This window comes from Pteropus vampyrus, unplaced genomic scaffold (assembly GCF_000151845.1).
Source record: "Pteropus vampyrus isolate Shadow unplaced genomic scaffold, Pvam_2.0 Scaffold65, whole genome shotgun sequence".
Lineage (NCBI taxonomy): Eukaryota > Metazoa > Chordata > Mammalia > Chiroptera > Pteropodidae > Pteropus > Pteropus vampyrus.
Window position 1 is genome coordinate 4,718,365 of NW_011888846.1, and position 17,694 is coordinate 4,736,058.

The 17,694-nt window shown below is 42.8% G+C and overlaps 1 protein-coding gene across 1 annotated transcript in view; it reads right to left on the reverse strand.

Annotated features, from left to right (window-relative positions):
- Positions 1–17,694, reverse strand: part of PAPPA2 (pappalysin 2) — a 226,659-nt gene that overhangs the window by 145,930 nt on the left and 63,035 nt on the right. The window contains exon 3 of the mRNA XM_011361283.2: positions 4,205–4,350. Coding sequence (XP_011359585.1) covers positions 4,205–4,350 — 146 coding nt within the window. The remainder of the gene's footprint in view (positions 1–4,204; positions 4,351–17,694) is intronic.

Sequence of the window (17,694 nt, forward strand, 5' to 3'; positions counted from 1 at the left end):
CCCACCATCTACTTACTTATGGAAACAAAGGTTCTCAGAACTTAGAGTTATACAATTTTTTAAAAAGTAATATAACAGATGCTAAATCTTATCTCAAGATAGCAATAATTACTATTCAACCCCAGACACAAGAATTAACTTGGAGGAGAAAAAATCATACTCATTTCATTAAAATGTGCATTTCCCATTTTGTTTGCTAGTCATTAATCAACATTTTAAATGTTGATTTTATAAATTTTGAACAAGTAATCATTTAGAAAAGATAACTCGATTGCAAAGAAATTTTTAACACTTCATAACTTGCGATCGGGATTGACGTAAACACCGCATTTGTGATATTGTACTAGTTTTATAAGATGCTTCCATCGGAGGGAGATGGGTAAAAAGTATGTGGAATCTCTTTGTAAATATACAATTATCTAAAAATAAAAAGGTTAGTTAAAAAAAAACTTCTTATTATAAAAGAATTGTTTTTTGCAAAATATTTTTAGCAGAGAACTAGGTAACCAACTAAAGACTGAAAACAATATGTATGTATAAGCTACATTAGTATTGAGTTCTAAAGAAGAAATAGAATGGAAACAAATTGAAAGAGGAAAAAAGAGCAATCGATAATTTCTCAATGTTAAAAAAAGTGTAAGGCCACACATTTTTTAAGTGAATGGCGGTGATAATCAAATTGTTTTGTTACTGAGGATACATTTAGAAGAGTAGATTTAAAATTTAGTTTAAAATGTTAATAATTTTAAATAGTATGCCAGAAATGATATTATTTGCTACTATTTAAACCTATGATTAAATTTTCAGATGTTATTCTCAGACCATACGAGGGGTACAGAGTTTTTCAAAAGTCTTCCGGGGGATACACAAGAGCACAAATACATTTGAGGGGCCCTGCTCTAGCCAAGTACTTCTAAGTGCGTCCAGGTTTTTAGCAATCTGGACCTTGGCATCCATCAGCTTGTTCACTCTGGAATGCCCTCTCATTGTCTGCCAAGCTAGTGTCTTTCAACTCTCCCCGCAAGCCTCAGCCCACTGGGAGCTCCTCCCCAATGCTCAGCACAATCACACCCTTTCACTCATGTTGCTGCCTGACCTCACGTGTGGTATCATCACACGGTGCCGTAAATGTGCACTTGCATGTCTGTCTCCCAATTATTCTGTGCAAACCTTTAGGGTGAATTCCTTTTATGATTCTATCTCTGGTATTGCCACAAAACAGATTCAATAGTCTTTCTTTGAATGAATGAATGAATGAATGAATGAATGGATGGATGGATGGATGGATGAATGAATGAATGGATGGATGGATGAATGAATGATCATGAGCATGGTATTAATAGCTTACAAAAGGGCTGGCTTACCATTTGGAAGATATATTTTCATTTTAAATGCTGTGTACTAAGGCTAAAGATACTTAAACCACTGCACATCAGAGTCCAAGGGAATTCATTCATTCATTCACTTATAAAAAATTCTGCCCTGGGTTACCACAGTATTAAAAGTACAAAATTATGCTAAAAGGTAGAAATAGTGTTGATGGCAGAGACAAATCACCTTGTCTTTTCACAGAGTCACTGAAGCCACTGATATTCAGAATTGGATTCGCTCTTCAAAGTTTCGGACTAGAGTATCTATCTGCTAGGTCACTCAGCTGACCTTCAAAATGCAGGGGTCTCACATGTTGACACAAACAGATAATCTTATCTTATGTCTTGAAAAGGCTCTATTCAGAAAATTCCGTCTCCCTCTATCACTCTATGCCAGTGGTCTCTACTACTCTACACTTGATTTGCGTCAATCTAATTCCTTTGTTCAATCACCGTTATGACTGAACAAAGGAAATAAATACAGACACAGGCAATTTCATATCGAGTCAGATCTGTCACCCGTTCAGCTTCATCATCCACGACTGAAGATCACATCAAGCACTGTGTTATAGAGGACCATGGTTATCCCTAAAATATTTAAGAGTAAAATATAAGTATCTCCCACTTCTTTTGCAATTCATTATGGGCCAATAATTCATGAGATAATTCCAGAAACCATTTAAATGTAATACCTTCACTCGTTTATTCATTCACCCTTTCAATTCAACAAGAGTTCATAGAGCACCTGCTCTATGCGAAGTATTCCGCTTATGCATAGAGGTCACAGACCTTATTCAGATTTCACCAGCTCTTACATGCCTTCGTGTGTGTGTGTGTTTGTGTGTGTGTGTGTGTGTGTGTGTGTGTGTGTGTGTGTGTGTGTCTCCATGCAATTTTATCACAGGTATACCTTTGTGTAACCAACACCACAATCAAGATACTGAACTGTTCCATCACCGCTAAGATCTTCCTCCTGCTTCCCTTTCTGTCAACACCCACACCCATACCCCTTTCTCCTCACCCCATTCCTAAACCCTGGCAAGCACTAACTTGTTCTCTAATTTTGTCATTTTGAGAATACTACATACAGTAGTATCTATCATACAGTATGTAACTTTTGAGATTTTTTCTTCATTCTGCATAATACTCTTGAGATCCATTTAGGTCATTCCATGGATTAACACTGTTTCTTTTTATTGCTGAGTACACAACATTTAAACTCCATTGTGCTATAGATGTGCTACCGCTGGTTTAAGCAGTTAGAAGGACACTTGTCATTTCTAGTTTGGGACTACAACAAATAAAGTTGCTATGCATATTGATGTTTTTAAATGGATATATGTTTTCGTTTCTCTAGGATCGATGTCCAAGAGTCCAATTGCTGGATCATATGGTAGGTGAATGTTCAGTCTTATCAGGAACTGCCAAAGTATTCTGCAGAGCGGCTCTGCCACTTTACATCCCCACCAACAGTGCACAAGAGATCCAGTGTCTCTGCATCCTCACCAGCACTGAGTATTATCACGATTTTTTAAAAAATTTATTAAAGTATAGTTGACATACAATATTATATCAGTTGCAGGTGTACAACACAGTGATTAGACATTTATATACCTTACAATGTGATCACCACTCTAAGGCTAGTCACTGTCACTGTACAAATTTATTATGATATCATTGACTATATTTCTTATACTGTACCCTACATCCCTGTGTAGTTTTTATTTTAGCTACTGTTATAAGAATATAGTGATACATCTCACGTGGTTTTAATTTGAATTTCCCTAATGGCTAATGATATTGAACATCTTTTCAAGTCCTTATTTTCTATCTGTATTTCCTCTTTGGTAAAATGTTTGTTCATGCCTTTGTCCATTTCCTAACTGGCATGTTTGTTTTATTGTTGAGTTTTGAGGGTTCTTTATATTTTCTAGATATAAATCCTTCATGAGATGTGAGGTCGGCAAATATTTCTTCCAAGTCTAACGTTTCTTTGTTCATCTTAACTGAGTCTTTCTCTGAGAAAATGTTTTAAATTTTTATGAAGCCCAATTTATCAGTTTTTTTTTATATGGACTATACTTTTGGTGTTATATATAAGCGCTCTTCACCAAGCACTGGTCTGAAAATTTTCTAAGTTTTCTTTTAAAAGTTCTAGAGTTTTCTTTTTTATATTTAAGTATATGATCTATTTGAGTTAATTTTTGTACAAGGGATGATATTCAAGGTTGAAATTCATTTTATTTTGCCTGTTGATGTCCAACTGCTTCAATACCATTTGTGGACAATATTTATTGCCTATCAATATCTGTAGCATATGTAAGAATATTACTTTTTTTATTTCTCATAGTAGTAATATATTCCTTCTCCCTCATATTTTTTTCCTTTGATCAGTCTTCCTAGAGGTTTACCATTCCTTTGCCTCTCTGTCCCCCAAAAAACTTTCGGCTCTGTTATTTTTTTTTCTCGTTTACTTTCTATTTTATTTATTTCTTCCCTTATTTTTATTACTTCCTTCTGTCTTCACTCTTTTGGCTTAATATGTTAATTTCAAAAAAACATAAGATGGATCTTATTCCATGTCATCAATTTATTTACATCTAGATTATAGCTTTGGTCTAAAACATTCTGAGTATTTTCAATGTTTGCTCTAAAATCTCTTATTTGCATGCATTGGAACATTTTGACAGATTCTCCCCAAAGCCATTCTAAGCTAAAGCCACTAATTCATTAAGTTTATGTTTTTGCTTTCTTTTTTCCCCAAACTCACTTTCACAAACTCCCTTCGGTCCTCCTCTTTTTTTAAAACCATATTTGGTCTCTACTTCACTTACCCAGGTGACTGATGGCTTCTTTGTCCCACGGCCAGGTGGCAGCACCTGCAAGGTCTTCCTTTACTGAGCTGGCAAAGTAGACATTGAGGAAGTGAGTACTGTTGAGCTGCAGAGCCTCCTTCAGCTCCTTCACACTCATGTACGCCCTGGAGAGCATGCAAGAGGAGAAATGAGCACAGTAGATCACACGCAGAGCACGGCAGAGCCCGGCTCACCAAGCTCTGACGCTCCTGGCCAGCACTGCCTCTTAGAGGAGCAGGGACCAGGCTGTCATGAAGATCATAACACACATTTGGGACATTTACTCCAAGGGAAATATAGCCCACCTTGTTAGCACTATAACACTTATATGAATACTCAGTATTTGACATCGTACTCCATTCTCCACTCTACACCCAGATTCTTCCTTCAAAGTAAATCCAAAGACACTCCTAATTCTTTGCCCTGAGAATGACACCCAGGCCACGGTGAGAAAGGCCTTCCAGCTCTGTCCCCAGCTCTCTGCATCACACCGCATGATCATTATTATGGTATGAAGACCAATCGAATCTTTAGTTCAGCATATGCTTGCTTCCAGATCTTTTAAAGAGAAATAGTGGCTAGGAAACATGAAGTAAAAGAGGAAAATAAGGGATGAGTGCTAGGTAGCAGAGGATATCATAAAGCTATTGCAAAGAATATTAACTGTGCATATGTGCATATGTGTGTGTATGTAATATATACATATATGTACATATGCATATATATGTGTGTATGTGTATATATATACATATATATAAAATTTCTCTTTGTAGTCTCTTAATCCATAGAAACTCTACTCTTATTCCAACTGCCTTATGATACCAAATATCTTTATTGGTGGTCTTCAAAGCAACAGGCAATATTACGTTTGCACTTATGCACAGAATTAAGTCTATTAAAAACACATGCCCTGTGACCCATAAAAAAGGAAACAAGCATTTGATCTCTTCATAAGCTCACATATAATCAAAGACCCCCATCTTCCTGACATCAGTGAAACTTAAAACTTTGGCATGAGCACACGGGGCCTCCACGTTCTCACCGAAGAGCTATTTTAAGAAGGAACAACTAACCCACGGCTCAGTGGCCCCTACGACTCACTGGATAATTCCCCAGGTGGCCACGGTCTGCCACTCCCAAGAGGAAAACGTTCCTATCAGAGCTTCAACTGGGCAGACAGTTCCTGCGACATTAGCTGGAAATTTCCTTTACAGATCCTACTTCATTGTCGCTCTTCTGGTTGACAAGCTGCAGACACGGAAATCTCCCAGCCCAGAAGCTCATGGTAGGACACCATGATGCTTCTGTTCTTGCTCGCTCTGCCTCCCAACCACGCTGTTGATGCCATGTGCTTAATCCACCATCGGATGTCCTGGCAAGGAGTACCCAAGAAAGAGCGATCCCAAAGAAGATTGCTTTTGTGTTCTTTGGAACAGGATAAAAGTAAAGAAACAAAACAGATTTTGCTATAGAACCAAAGATGTTTGGGAGAAAAGAGATTTGAAAAATACTCTTTCTGATTGACTTATAATATCTTGGAAAATTGTTCTCGGCCCCAAGAAATCATCCAAATTCCATGAAGCGATGTCAGATGCGATCACAGGATATTCCTTTTGCTGCTTTCTTGGAGACGCAGTGTTTTCTGGACTGATGCTTGGTCTTCCCCGAACGTCAGTCACATTCCCTTTCCCTTTCCCCTTTATTAAAAATAATTACAATTGCCTGCATTGACAAATTGATGGTTTGGAGCTGCGAGGACATCAAATAATTCTTCAATACGGAGATGTTTCAACAGGCCAGAGGAAAGGACCAGAGAGCAGGCAAAAAGGAGAAAAGAGAGAAGGGAGAAGAGAAGAGGAAAACGAAAAAGAACAGAAAAGCGGGCAGAGAGACGCCGAGGCTGAATCTACGCACAGCTTAGGCCACCGCGGGAGAAAAGCTGCTCCATTGCTTTGTTTCTATCCAGAGTTCCCATTAAAATCAGGAGTTGGTAACGTCATAGTTTTTTCTCTTTGCCCCTCCCCTCATTTTTCCAAACCCGCCTGTTCCTCGCACAGTTTATTTGGGCTCTGTGTGTTACTGGCCTCTGTCTGCCATTGACTAGTCTTGGCCACCATCCTTCTGTCCTCCTTCAACCCAGCAGTTCTACTAATTTCCCTCCAAGAGGCCTCCTCCTGCACTAACCCCGTTAGCTGCTTCTACTCACCCCTCTTTTCCTCCTCTCCCAACTCTCTCTCCAGCCACAAACCACCCTTCCAGACAAGAGTGCTTATGTCACGCCGGTGGCAAACTAGGGTGCAGTTGCTCCGACTTCCACACTCTCCAGAAATACAGACGGAAGTCAGCGAGTAGAAGAGAGAGAATACATTTTTAAAAGCCAGAAACAGTTGGAAATAGTCATTAATTGAATCCATAGAATCATGCCTTATTCGGTTGGAAACAAAGATATTTGTCCAGATTATTCCCTAAACCCGAAAGGGTAAAAATATAGATATCAGTATGTCTCCTTTGCATGTAGAATGCCCCACCTACTGTAACACACGTACGCCATTTCAGAAATTAAATCAGAGCTAATGAAGACAAACACGTTAGCTCGTCAAATAATGTGACGAGATCCCGGCTTAGACCGAGGGGGCAAAGTGGATATTATTCATAAATTCAGAGCATAACATCTTGCTTCAGGAATGATTTATTAAGAGATAGACTTTCCACCCAAAAGAACTTAATATTCAAAGGGAGGTAAAACGATATACACAAGTGTCATAAACAGCATAAGGGCCACGAATGGACAAGAACTGAACTGTGTATGGAAAGGGAGATGAGCTGCTTTCATCTGCTTAATTTCTGCCAGCAGCTCCCTTTACCATGTTCTCCACACTCTAGATTGAAATACTCACCATACACTTCTCCCTGTGGACTCAGATCAACCCAAGTGAAGCCGTGTATTGATTCTTATTTTAAAAAAGTCTCAGAAACAAGCTCTCCTTGAGGCTGACATATCAAGTTGTCATGGCCACTGCTCAAGTCTATCGTTCCCAACTTCGCGATGGCAGCCTGAAGGTTAGATATCAACCACTCCCGGCGTCCGGTCCACCGTGGTCCACTGTCTCACAGACTTCCAACGCGCTCGTTTTGATTTCTTTTCTTTTCTTCATTTGGATTTCTGCCTTGCTCCCTGACCACTGAGCCCAGCCACACTCCAATACCTAAGTGTGCGTATAAACTCCGATTCTCGCTTAGTTTCTGACTGAGCAACGTGAAAGGATATAGAAGTAGCTTTTTGTGCTCTAGTTTAATAGTCAGTTGATTAACTCTTTTATAGACTGATAGAAATAATCCAAGAATGAAGCCAGGTAAGAATAAAGGTCCTGAGCTGTCTGAAGGAAGGTGAACCAGCATTGGAAACTGGCCAGTTGAGAAACTAAAAGAAGGATGCACGTGGGCCCTGAGACGGGGCCCCCAGCCGCTTGCCAATCAGAGCCAGCCCCGCCCACAGCACGAGCCCGCCCACATTCCACGGGTGGGAAGGCGGCGCCACAAGAACAAAATCAGATGCCCTCAGGCACCTGCCAATTCCCCTCGTTGAAATCTTGTGCCACAGCTGGAATATTTCGGTCTGGTTGAATCTAAGCCTTCCTGTCACTGTGGTACACGATGACTCTCTACCCAGAATGCACAGTGGGTTCCTCCTTCACCCGCTTCCACTACCTACACTTTGCCAACTGTGCTTCCTCCGCTGACAATCCCCTTTGCCCTGCTCCCCAACCCTTTCACCGTGCTCACACCACGGGACTTACTGGTCCCTAGAGCACCAAGCTGGCATTCTCCCAGCTGCCCAGGGCAACTTCCAAAGTTCGTTTTTTGTTTTGTTTTGTTTTGTTGCCTTTTGACAAATTCCTCCTACTTTGGGGCACCCAGCACTCTACGAGGTCACTTCTCTCTGATTCTCCACTTCCTCTCATTTTCCCATCTGTTTGTCCCATACACATGGAGGGCTTTAAAATCTGGCTCACAACCTTCGCCTTAATCCCACCTCCTATCGCCTGAGGAAATTTCAACATTTATGGAAAACACCCACTGAAAACACGATCTTATTTCTGACTTCCTTATCTCCAGTGACCTTCGCAGATGCTTCATATATATTTTCTCATGTAAAACGCACAACAATTCGATGCGCTCAGCATAAATTATTTTATTTTTACAGGTAAGAAACTAAAGCTTACAGGGATAATCACATGCCCCAAACCACATAGCTTGTAAGTTTTAGAGGCAACTTTTAAACCTGACTTCTTCTAATTCCAAAGCACATAGACTGTCTTCTAGATTTAAGTTGGTTTTCCTAATATACGTGAGTCACTGTGTTGGGCCTTGGCCATGAAAAAATACATAAGACATGACTCTTGTTTTCAAGAAGCTCGGTCTGGTGAGGAAGACACCCACATAAACAGATCATCATGACACGAGGTGACAGGCACTATCATAGCCATGTGCACAAAATTATCTGCAAGAACAGAAGATGAGACAGAAAAATCAGCTTAGAGAACCTGAAGTTAAGAGGGCGTTGTGGAAGTTTGCGGCCGATATTACGAACTGGTTTGTGCACATCTACCCCACCCTCCTCCTAGTGTGACGTTCTGCTCTGGAGACAGGAAAGTTCAAGTCTACATTTCTCCAACTCTCTTGGACCAGGAGATGTGGCTGTGATTTAGAGTCTACCAGTCAGTTGTGCTCTAATGACAGTTAGAAGGTGACAGTGAGATGAAGACCTTACTTCTACCTCCCTTTTGTTTCTCTGTCTGCAAGCACGGCAGGGCGAGTGCTCTGGTGCCCGGCCACTAGCGGTGAGGGCAGGGAGAAGCAGGTGCGGGGCAAACATTGTGGCTGGTGTGGATCTAGCAGGCACAGCGTGACTCAGCAATGGCAGCTGTGGTTCCCCGATCTCTGTGTTCCTGAAACCAGCAGTTCTACGGGGACCTTAGGGTTCCCCACTTTCTTGTCTGTGGTGGCGGCTCCGCTTGCAGGCCAGTTCTGCAGTGCTGTCCAGAGAGATATTCCTAGATGCCCAAACTCAATCCCACTATACTAGCCCTTACAAAACCTTGGTAACAACTAAATTCCTGTATTTAATCATTTTTTTGGTTACAATAGCTATGGTACTTTCTGTTTGCTGCAAGTAAATCTTAACAAATTCAGAGATGATGTTCCAGTTGTGTTTTCAATGTTTGATTTTAGTCCTCAAGCTAAAAAAGCCAAGGAAGATATATTCAAACACACACACACACACACACACACACACACACACACACACACACACACGAGACCAAAAGTAACTAGAAGTCCTGATGGAAGAAATAATGCAAGAATTATTTTCGAATGAATTAGTCTCCAGAATCATAAGATCCAAAGAAAGACCTGTTTGAGTGCTTATATAACACTTAACGTTAACCTTTACATATAATGCAGAGGTGTAAGAAGGCTGAAGACTGCAAGATACTTCAAGTTCCATTAGAGGAAAAAGAAGAGATTTGGAAACTACAGACTAATGAGCTCGATGCTGATAATTCCAAAGTATTATTAAATAAACAAATTTTTACTGCTGAGAAAGAGGCATTGATTAATTACCGGAACTACCATGCACTCACCTGAAAAATAAAAAATAAAAAAAATGACACACAACTAATCCCATTTATTTTATTGTTCTTTAGCTGTTTTGTTGGATCTACTAGGATGGGATGATGTCCTAAAGAAAACATGTCTCGATTCAACAGTATACGTGATATATTATCTCTCATGAGACCTCGGTAAAGAGGGTGGAAGAATGTGTACAGTTATCAGTCCCCAATGACTCCCGAGGGGGTTGGTTCTCTGTGTTCACTCCTGTTTAATTACATAATCAGTGTCTTCCAAGAATTTATACAATGTAAGTTTATCAAATTTACAAATGACATAAATTGAAGACAGATAATATGTTGGATGGCAGAATAAAGATTCAGATAGGTCTCAAAAAGCTACGATTAATGGGGGTCAACTCAACGGGCAAAATTAAGTTTTAAAGGTAAAATTCTAATTTAAGCACAAAAAGAGAACACAATTGCTAAAATATAGTCTTAAGGACTCAACCTAGCACCGGTAGGAAGAAAATGCCTATAGATCTCAGTTGCCAACAGTGTTCCGTGACTCCCTGGGGAAAATGTATATAGATCCCTAGGATTTAATCCTGAGCACAAAGACAGTGCCCTGACATGAACGAACCTGTGTTTAGTTATCCTGTCCTTCTCTGAGGACACTGGAGCCTTAGACGTGTCTGGAAGACGAAGACTGAAAAAGAGGGAGATCTAGCAAAAATGCCATGTGAAGAATGGCCGAAGAAATAAGGTATATTTAGTCTAGATGGCAGAGGCGGGAGACAGCCTGAAAACTGTTTAAACATTCGCAATTGAATTACGTATAAGAGGCTTGCTCTGCAAAACTCCAGAGGAAAAGATTAGGGCCAATGAGTAAAGTTATGAAGAACTATATGTTGCCTCAACATATAGAAAAACTTACTTTTAGTTGTTAAGAAATTAACTTGCCTGTCACTAGAAATATCCAAGTAGAAGTCAAAGAGTTGCTCTGCAGAGACGTTGAAGGGATAAGTCTTATAGTAAATGAAATACTAAATCAAACCATCCCTCACGGCTCTGAACTGTCACGATCATAAAGATCTGATGCACTCTCACCATTGCAATATTTACCTTAATACAAATGATTTCTATATCGATAGCTCCCTCTTTGATTTTCTCATACTTTTTGGACGTTTCTACCAGGATAGCCTTTGTTATGAGTTGGATCGTATCTACTCAAAAACTCTTGAAGTCTTAAGCCCCCGCACCTGTGACAGTAACCTTATTGGGAAATAAGATCTTTGCAGATGACCAAGTTAAGATAAGGTCACTAGGGTGGGCCCTAATCCAACATGATTATGTCCTTATAAAAAGCAGACATTTGGACGTAGAGGGAGAGAGGCACAGAGAGAAGTCGATGTGAGACATAGGGAGGATGTCGGCTACGAGCCAAGGAATGCCTGAAGCTACCAAAAGGGTGGAGAGGTGCCTAGAACAGATTCTGCCTCCTAATCCTCAAGTGTCAACTGTGCCAACACCTTGATCTTGGACCTCTAGCCTCCAGAACTGTAAGACAATAAATTTGTGCTGTTTAAGCCACCCAGTTCATGACACTTTGTTATAGCAGCTCAGAGAAACCAATAAAGCTCTCATCACTTCGAATCTACAGGCCAACTACCTCACTAATTTAATATTCCCAACCAACCAAGATCTCTAGTCTAATTTAATTTTCTTTTCTATTCATGTTCTAATTCTACTAATTGCTTAGCTAAGAATCTCGCCTTCTCCCCACTCAAGTTCACCAACACTTCCCTGCTGCAGAACCTCCTTAATCCACAACGGTCCAGTGATATCTAAAGGAGCCAAACTTCAAAGAATAACACATAGGACCCGCTGTCTCTGGTGGAGGACGAGAGACAAAAATATGCCCCAAAACAAAGCCCAAAATATACCCTTTGACAATTCTTTTTTTTTTTTTGGTGACTAAAGATAGAGTAGGTTCTTGGCAAAAACACTATATGCGATAAACTCTCGGGGCCTGGGTCGAAATGGGCAATGTGACTCCACAGGCATTATACTAGATTTAAAAATAGGAAGCTTTTCCCCAGGGGAGTGGTCCTTGTGGGTAACTGGAGCGGACACAATGTGTTTCAAGTAATGGCAAAAATCCATGAAGTCATCTACTATTTTAAGTCATTCCTTTGTGTTTCTTTTCTCCTAAAGCTCTTTCTTCCATTGCTTTAGAACATTTTGAAAGGTTTTCTTCAAATCCTACTTTTAATCAAAGCATTCTTTCTGTAATATGTCACACATACACACACACACACACACACACACACACACAGAAGTCAGTTTTGATGATACACATGCACCACACTGAACTCAACTTTCTATTCTGTTGATATAGGGAAGGTGAACGAATCCGATAAGAATATTGTGATTGAAAATCCTTCACACTTTGACTTTAGAAAGCAGAAGACACACTCGATTCAGAGAGAAGGTCCTGAGCACCTACTGAACCTCAGGCCTGGGGCTGAACAGCCAGGATGTAACATTGAACAAGCCCAGGCAGCACTTCTAGCCCCATGGAGAATGTGGCTTTTTAGGGGAGATGACAAGGAAATAGGCACTTGCCCTGTGACCAGAGAAAATGGAAGGTGTAAGAATCTACTGACGGGAGCCTCTGACAGGGATTCGAGGCACGAGGGAGGTCTTCTCAGAACTGACAGTCGTCCCAAGACCTGTCCTGGTGAGCGGGGCACGGGAGGGACAGCCAACAGTACGAAGCCTCGGGGGCTGGGTAAGAAAGAGAAGCAGTTCGCAGGGTCTGGAAGAGCTGATGCCGAAACGGGTAACCGCAGCCAGACCCCGAAAGGTCTTGCAAACCTTGGAAAGAAGCTGAGAGTTCTTTAAAACAAGGAAGGAATAGGGTTAGATTTGCCTTTTAGAAAGTCCAGTCCTGAGACTGTGTAAACAATGGCTGTGAGGGGAGTGAAACTCAAGGCAGAGAAGCCCGGAGGAAGGATGTGAGAGGTATTTAGGAATAAAACTAATAGAAATTGGTGATTAATTGGATGAGGCGTGGTGAGGAAGAGGAAGAGTCCAAAATAATTCCCAAGTTTTTAAACTGAGTAACTGAGTAGCGCAGTTCACTGAGGTTGGGGACAGAACGCAGAAAAGGTCTGGGTGGCCATTTAGAGTCAGCGGCGAACGTCAAAATATAGATGCTATTAGACTCACATATATAGGGTTCTTTAGATCTGAGCAATATGTGAATTCAGAAAACATGAACACCCAAGTGATAATAAAAACTATAGAATGCATGAGGTAGTGCATTACTGACTTCCTGACAAGTGTACTCGACATAACATGCGCTTAGAGCACCAGAAAGGGGGAGGTGGGGGCGAGTTCATTTTCAAAACTACATCCAGACTTGAGCAATCGGAAAGCCTCGAGAGAGACGATGTTAATTTTGCATCGTTTGAAAACATACGTACCTTTGAATTTCATATCAGGGGACAGTGAAGGGTGACCTTCCCTGAAGGTCTCAAATGCCTCTCTGTGACACAGAAAAAGGTGCAGGGAGTAAGAAGAAAAGGCATAGATAGCATCAGAGCCTGAGGAACAGTAACTTTTAAGGAGGAGGCAGAGGAAAAGAAATTGGCTAAGAGGTTGGCAGAGGTCCAGGAGAGTCGGCTCTCCAGAGCCAAGGGAGAAGACCGTTCTGAATGTTCCTGGCCTCCAAGTGGGAGAGGAACAGAGGTCTCCATCAGAAGTATAAACAGGAGGAGGTTAGTCACTTTGACAGAAGTAATTTCAGAAAAAACAGTCGAGCCAGAAAACCAGACTGCGGTGGATGAGAAGTGCGTGCGTGTCAGGAAAGGGAAGATGATGGGCACAGACGAGAACCTTGGCGGTGAAGCAAGACGGTGAGAATCCGTAGGAGGATAAAACACCCCGGTAACAGGAGATGCCAGCATTATTAAATTTGTTTAACAAAAAGACAGCAGAAAAGACAGAGAAAATGAAGAGAGAAGAAAGAGACCCCAGCAGGGAAGACTACCTCATACAGAAGTGTGGGGGGTACGGTGGGTACCCCACGCATGTGGGCACCCCACCCCCTAGCGTGCTGAGGATTGGCTGCTAACGGCTCACTGCTGCTTGAAGAATCTCCCTGAGCAGAATAAGAGCTGCCTCACAGGAGACAGTGCTTGCCTCCTCCCAGAGGCAGCTCCCAGATAACGACTGGCTGACAGAAGTCCGAAAGCCACCCCTTTGCCCCAAGATGGGGCCAAATCCGTGTGCAATTCCCGCCCCAGAGCGCCCCGTGAGACTGCGCTGAGGTGGACTCCGGCTGAGACCATGCGCTTGCTCAGCCCCTGGCCCTGCCTCACCCCGTGCCCCTCACCCCTTCCTGCTAAAAGAAACCCTCAGGAAATCACAAATGCCAAGTTCTCTGTCTCAGGCACCACTTCTTGGGAATCTTCTGGAAGACAGAGAGGAACACATGCCCAAGCAATAGATGGGAGGAGGAGAGGGAGGGAGGGAGGGAGGGATGCAAATGGCTTGGACGGTTGATGGCATTGCATTGAGAGAATGCTCCTCTGACTTCTGCTGCTTTCCCAATAAAGTGGGAGATGAGGGGATCCCCTGAGAGTGGGAAGTGAGAGGGTGGGGACAGAAATTTGCAAAGACATAGAAGGTGCGAACACTCGTTGTGAAAGCAGAGGGAACAGGAAGCCACCTACGAGGCAGATACAGGGGGCTTAGTTAGATGGCTTCATGGAAAGATATTCCCATACTCACCTTTTCCTAAGTCCAGTTAGTTATAACTCCTACTTAGACGTAACCAGGGAACTTCTGCTCGTGATGATTTCACAGTACAGTAGACAATAATTTCCTGGATGGGGAACTTACGCCATATAATAAATTCTGTTCATTATAAATTAGACTGAAAGATGTTCTCCTTTCGCCCTCAACAGTCTCTACAAAGCTGTCCTCTGCAGGTTCCCCAATAAGCTCCCAGCCGTTCCGTCCAGGACACCTGCTTGTCCTTCCTTTCTCGACCTCTCTGAGGCCTGGGACGCTGTCGACCGCTTTCTCGAAGCGTCCTCTTCGCTTGCTTTCAGTAGGCCGGCACTTTCCTACCTTGCCTCCTACTGCCTCGGCTTCGCCTTCCCAGCCTCTCCCGTGGGCCGTTCTTCTCTCCCCTTCTTCTTCTTCTTTCCCTGGGCCCATCCTTCTTACTCCTCCTCTGTCGGGGCGAATGCATTCGCTTCTGCGGTTCGGTCTGCAATGATGACTCCAGACGTGTATCTCTAGCTTATAATTCTCTCCTGAGCTCCAGGATATATCTACCTACCTAATGACTATCGTCCCCTAGAGACCCCTCCGAGACCTCAAACTCGACGAGTCTAAACTTCGACTCGGCCTCCCTTTTAATTGACACTTCTTACATTCCCCTTTCGTGGAGACAAGCCTCACCGTTACTCTGTATCCAACTCAGAACTTTAGATCGATTGATCCGATCAGTCGCCAAGCCTGGTAAGTTCCATACTGAACGTTTCTAAAATCTCCCCTTCCGCTGTCCACTCCACCATGGCTTTCGGCCAGCATACTTTCCTCTCATGGTTTGTGGAGTAAAATCTTTACTGTCCGCCTATCTTCAGTCTCCCCGATCTTCTTTCTGAGCAAGCCATTCCCTTGCACACAGTGCTCCGATGGTGTCCAATGCATTTGGGACAAAATCCGAATGTCTTAAAAATTTTTCAAAGCCCCTCCTGATCTGGCCCCCTTGCTACCTATGTAGCTTGACCTCTGGCCGTTATTCCTCTTACATTATTTCTTCCAAATCTCCAGGTCCTCACAGCTCTGCGCCCGTGTTATGTTCTCTCTTGGTTCCATGAAAGGACACAAATATTTTTTCTGTCTAGAATGTTTTCTGTGTACTTTTCCGGTAACAACTATCCAGTATCAAAAATCGTTACAGATGTCGCCTCTTCTGGGATGGTTGCCCTGACATCCGTCCCAACCACAGATTTGGTTCCCGGCCGAGGCACTGCCTCAGCAGGCTCTGTGTCCCTCCAGCGTAGCACTTATGGCATGATGCTGGCGACGGGAGGAAAGTCAAAACCTGAACCGAGATCCTTCTGAGTCCAGAGCCCTCTGTCTCACATGGCACGGCATTGCCTGCAATGGTAGACTAAATTTTCTCGATATTTCGTCCCTGAATAGAAATAAAATAAATTCCACTGTGTGATATATACATTGTAATGTGGGAAACGGCCACTTCTATATCCATATTTGACAGGTTTTGATAAAAACTATTAAGTGCAAAAGACAGCTAGATAATAAAATAGGCATTTAAAAAATATCCTGACACTCCAAGGCTCTCTGGGCCCTTCTCATGGTGCTCACTATTTCCCCAGAAGCGGCTGGGACCTGCAGCCAGGCTCGCTTGTCATCGTACCTCAAGAGACAGAGGGCTTCCAATTCGACCTTCTCACCCGACAGACCCTCACAAGCCCACAGACTCCTCATGGCCATTATGTACACGTGCCTCTTGATGAAGAGGCTTTTGATAGAAGAATTTTTCTTTGCCTTTGGCATCCGCATTTATAAACTCTGATTCCAGAAAGTCGCCAGACCATTCCTGTCCATCTGCAAGTTACAAGTGTCGCAGCGGCCGAGGAAAGAGAATTCTGTACACGTACAGAGACACCCGCCTCAGCCTCCCTTTTCCAGTCACACCTCCTGGCTCGTCCCTCCCCCTCTCCTCTCCCGTGAGCGTCGGGACACAGAAGGGCACACCGTTTCGGCCACTGGACCGCGCTTCCTTTTCCAGAAGGGCAGGGCCAGCGTTGTACGCAGAGAGCACACTTCCTCTCCTCCATCCCTCTCCCTCGCCGCCCCCTGAAGCCGGCTGAGGATCATGTGTTGGCTGAGCGATCACATTGTGACTACAGCCTAGCGACGACTCACACCCTCGCGGTCTCCTGTGTTTACCACGGGTATTCTATTCCAGCCGGATTTCCCTTTCCCCAGGAAACCCAGAGCTAAGCCATTTCTCCATTTTCCTCCTGCCATCCTGGCAGCCTCCAAAGTCCGCCTGTGCCCAGTTTCGTCTGGTCTGTGAATTAAGAACGGGTCTTACGTTTTGAAAGAGGTGTGAAGAAAAGAAGAGGAAGGAGGAAGAGGAAGAAGAGGAGGAAGAGAAGGCAAGAAGGACCATACGTGCGGCCCGAACGCTTCAAAAGTTACTCTCCGGCCCTGAACAAAAAAAGCTGGTCATCTCCATTTGATACTACAATATATTTCTCATACATGATTCTGAATTCAGATGGACATGGACTCATAGTTCTTGAGCTGCTGGTATGTCATTATTATTTTCTTTGATCCACACAAGTTTATTTTGCTCAACAAAATATGCAACCAAGCGTCCTCTGCAATTATTGTCATTTAAAGTGTAAAAAACTAGTAATCGTGCCTTTCTCGGCTATTTACTCTTTTGGGCGAAAGACTTTTCCATCTCATTCAAAGGCATTTCTGCAAGAGGGAAGACGGCTTGGGCACCGCCCAGAAAAGTGGAGAATTATCTTTCTCTAGGGCGTGGAATAGAAAGGAAATCTTGCTGCTGCACAATTTCATCTAAGTCTGGTCATACAGACAAGTTGCAATTAGGTCATAGAGTCGAGCGGCAGTCTGGGGAGTAATGTGGATATTTGGCACTGCGTCTGCTGCAGAATCGTACTCAGGAACTGCATCCTCCTTGCCCTCTCTCAGTGTTCGAGCAAACGCTCACACGAGTCACGGAGAAGCCCTTAAGACCAACGTGACGATGACATGACTCAGACTAGGTTAACTTTT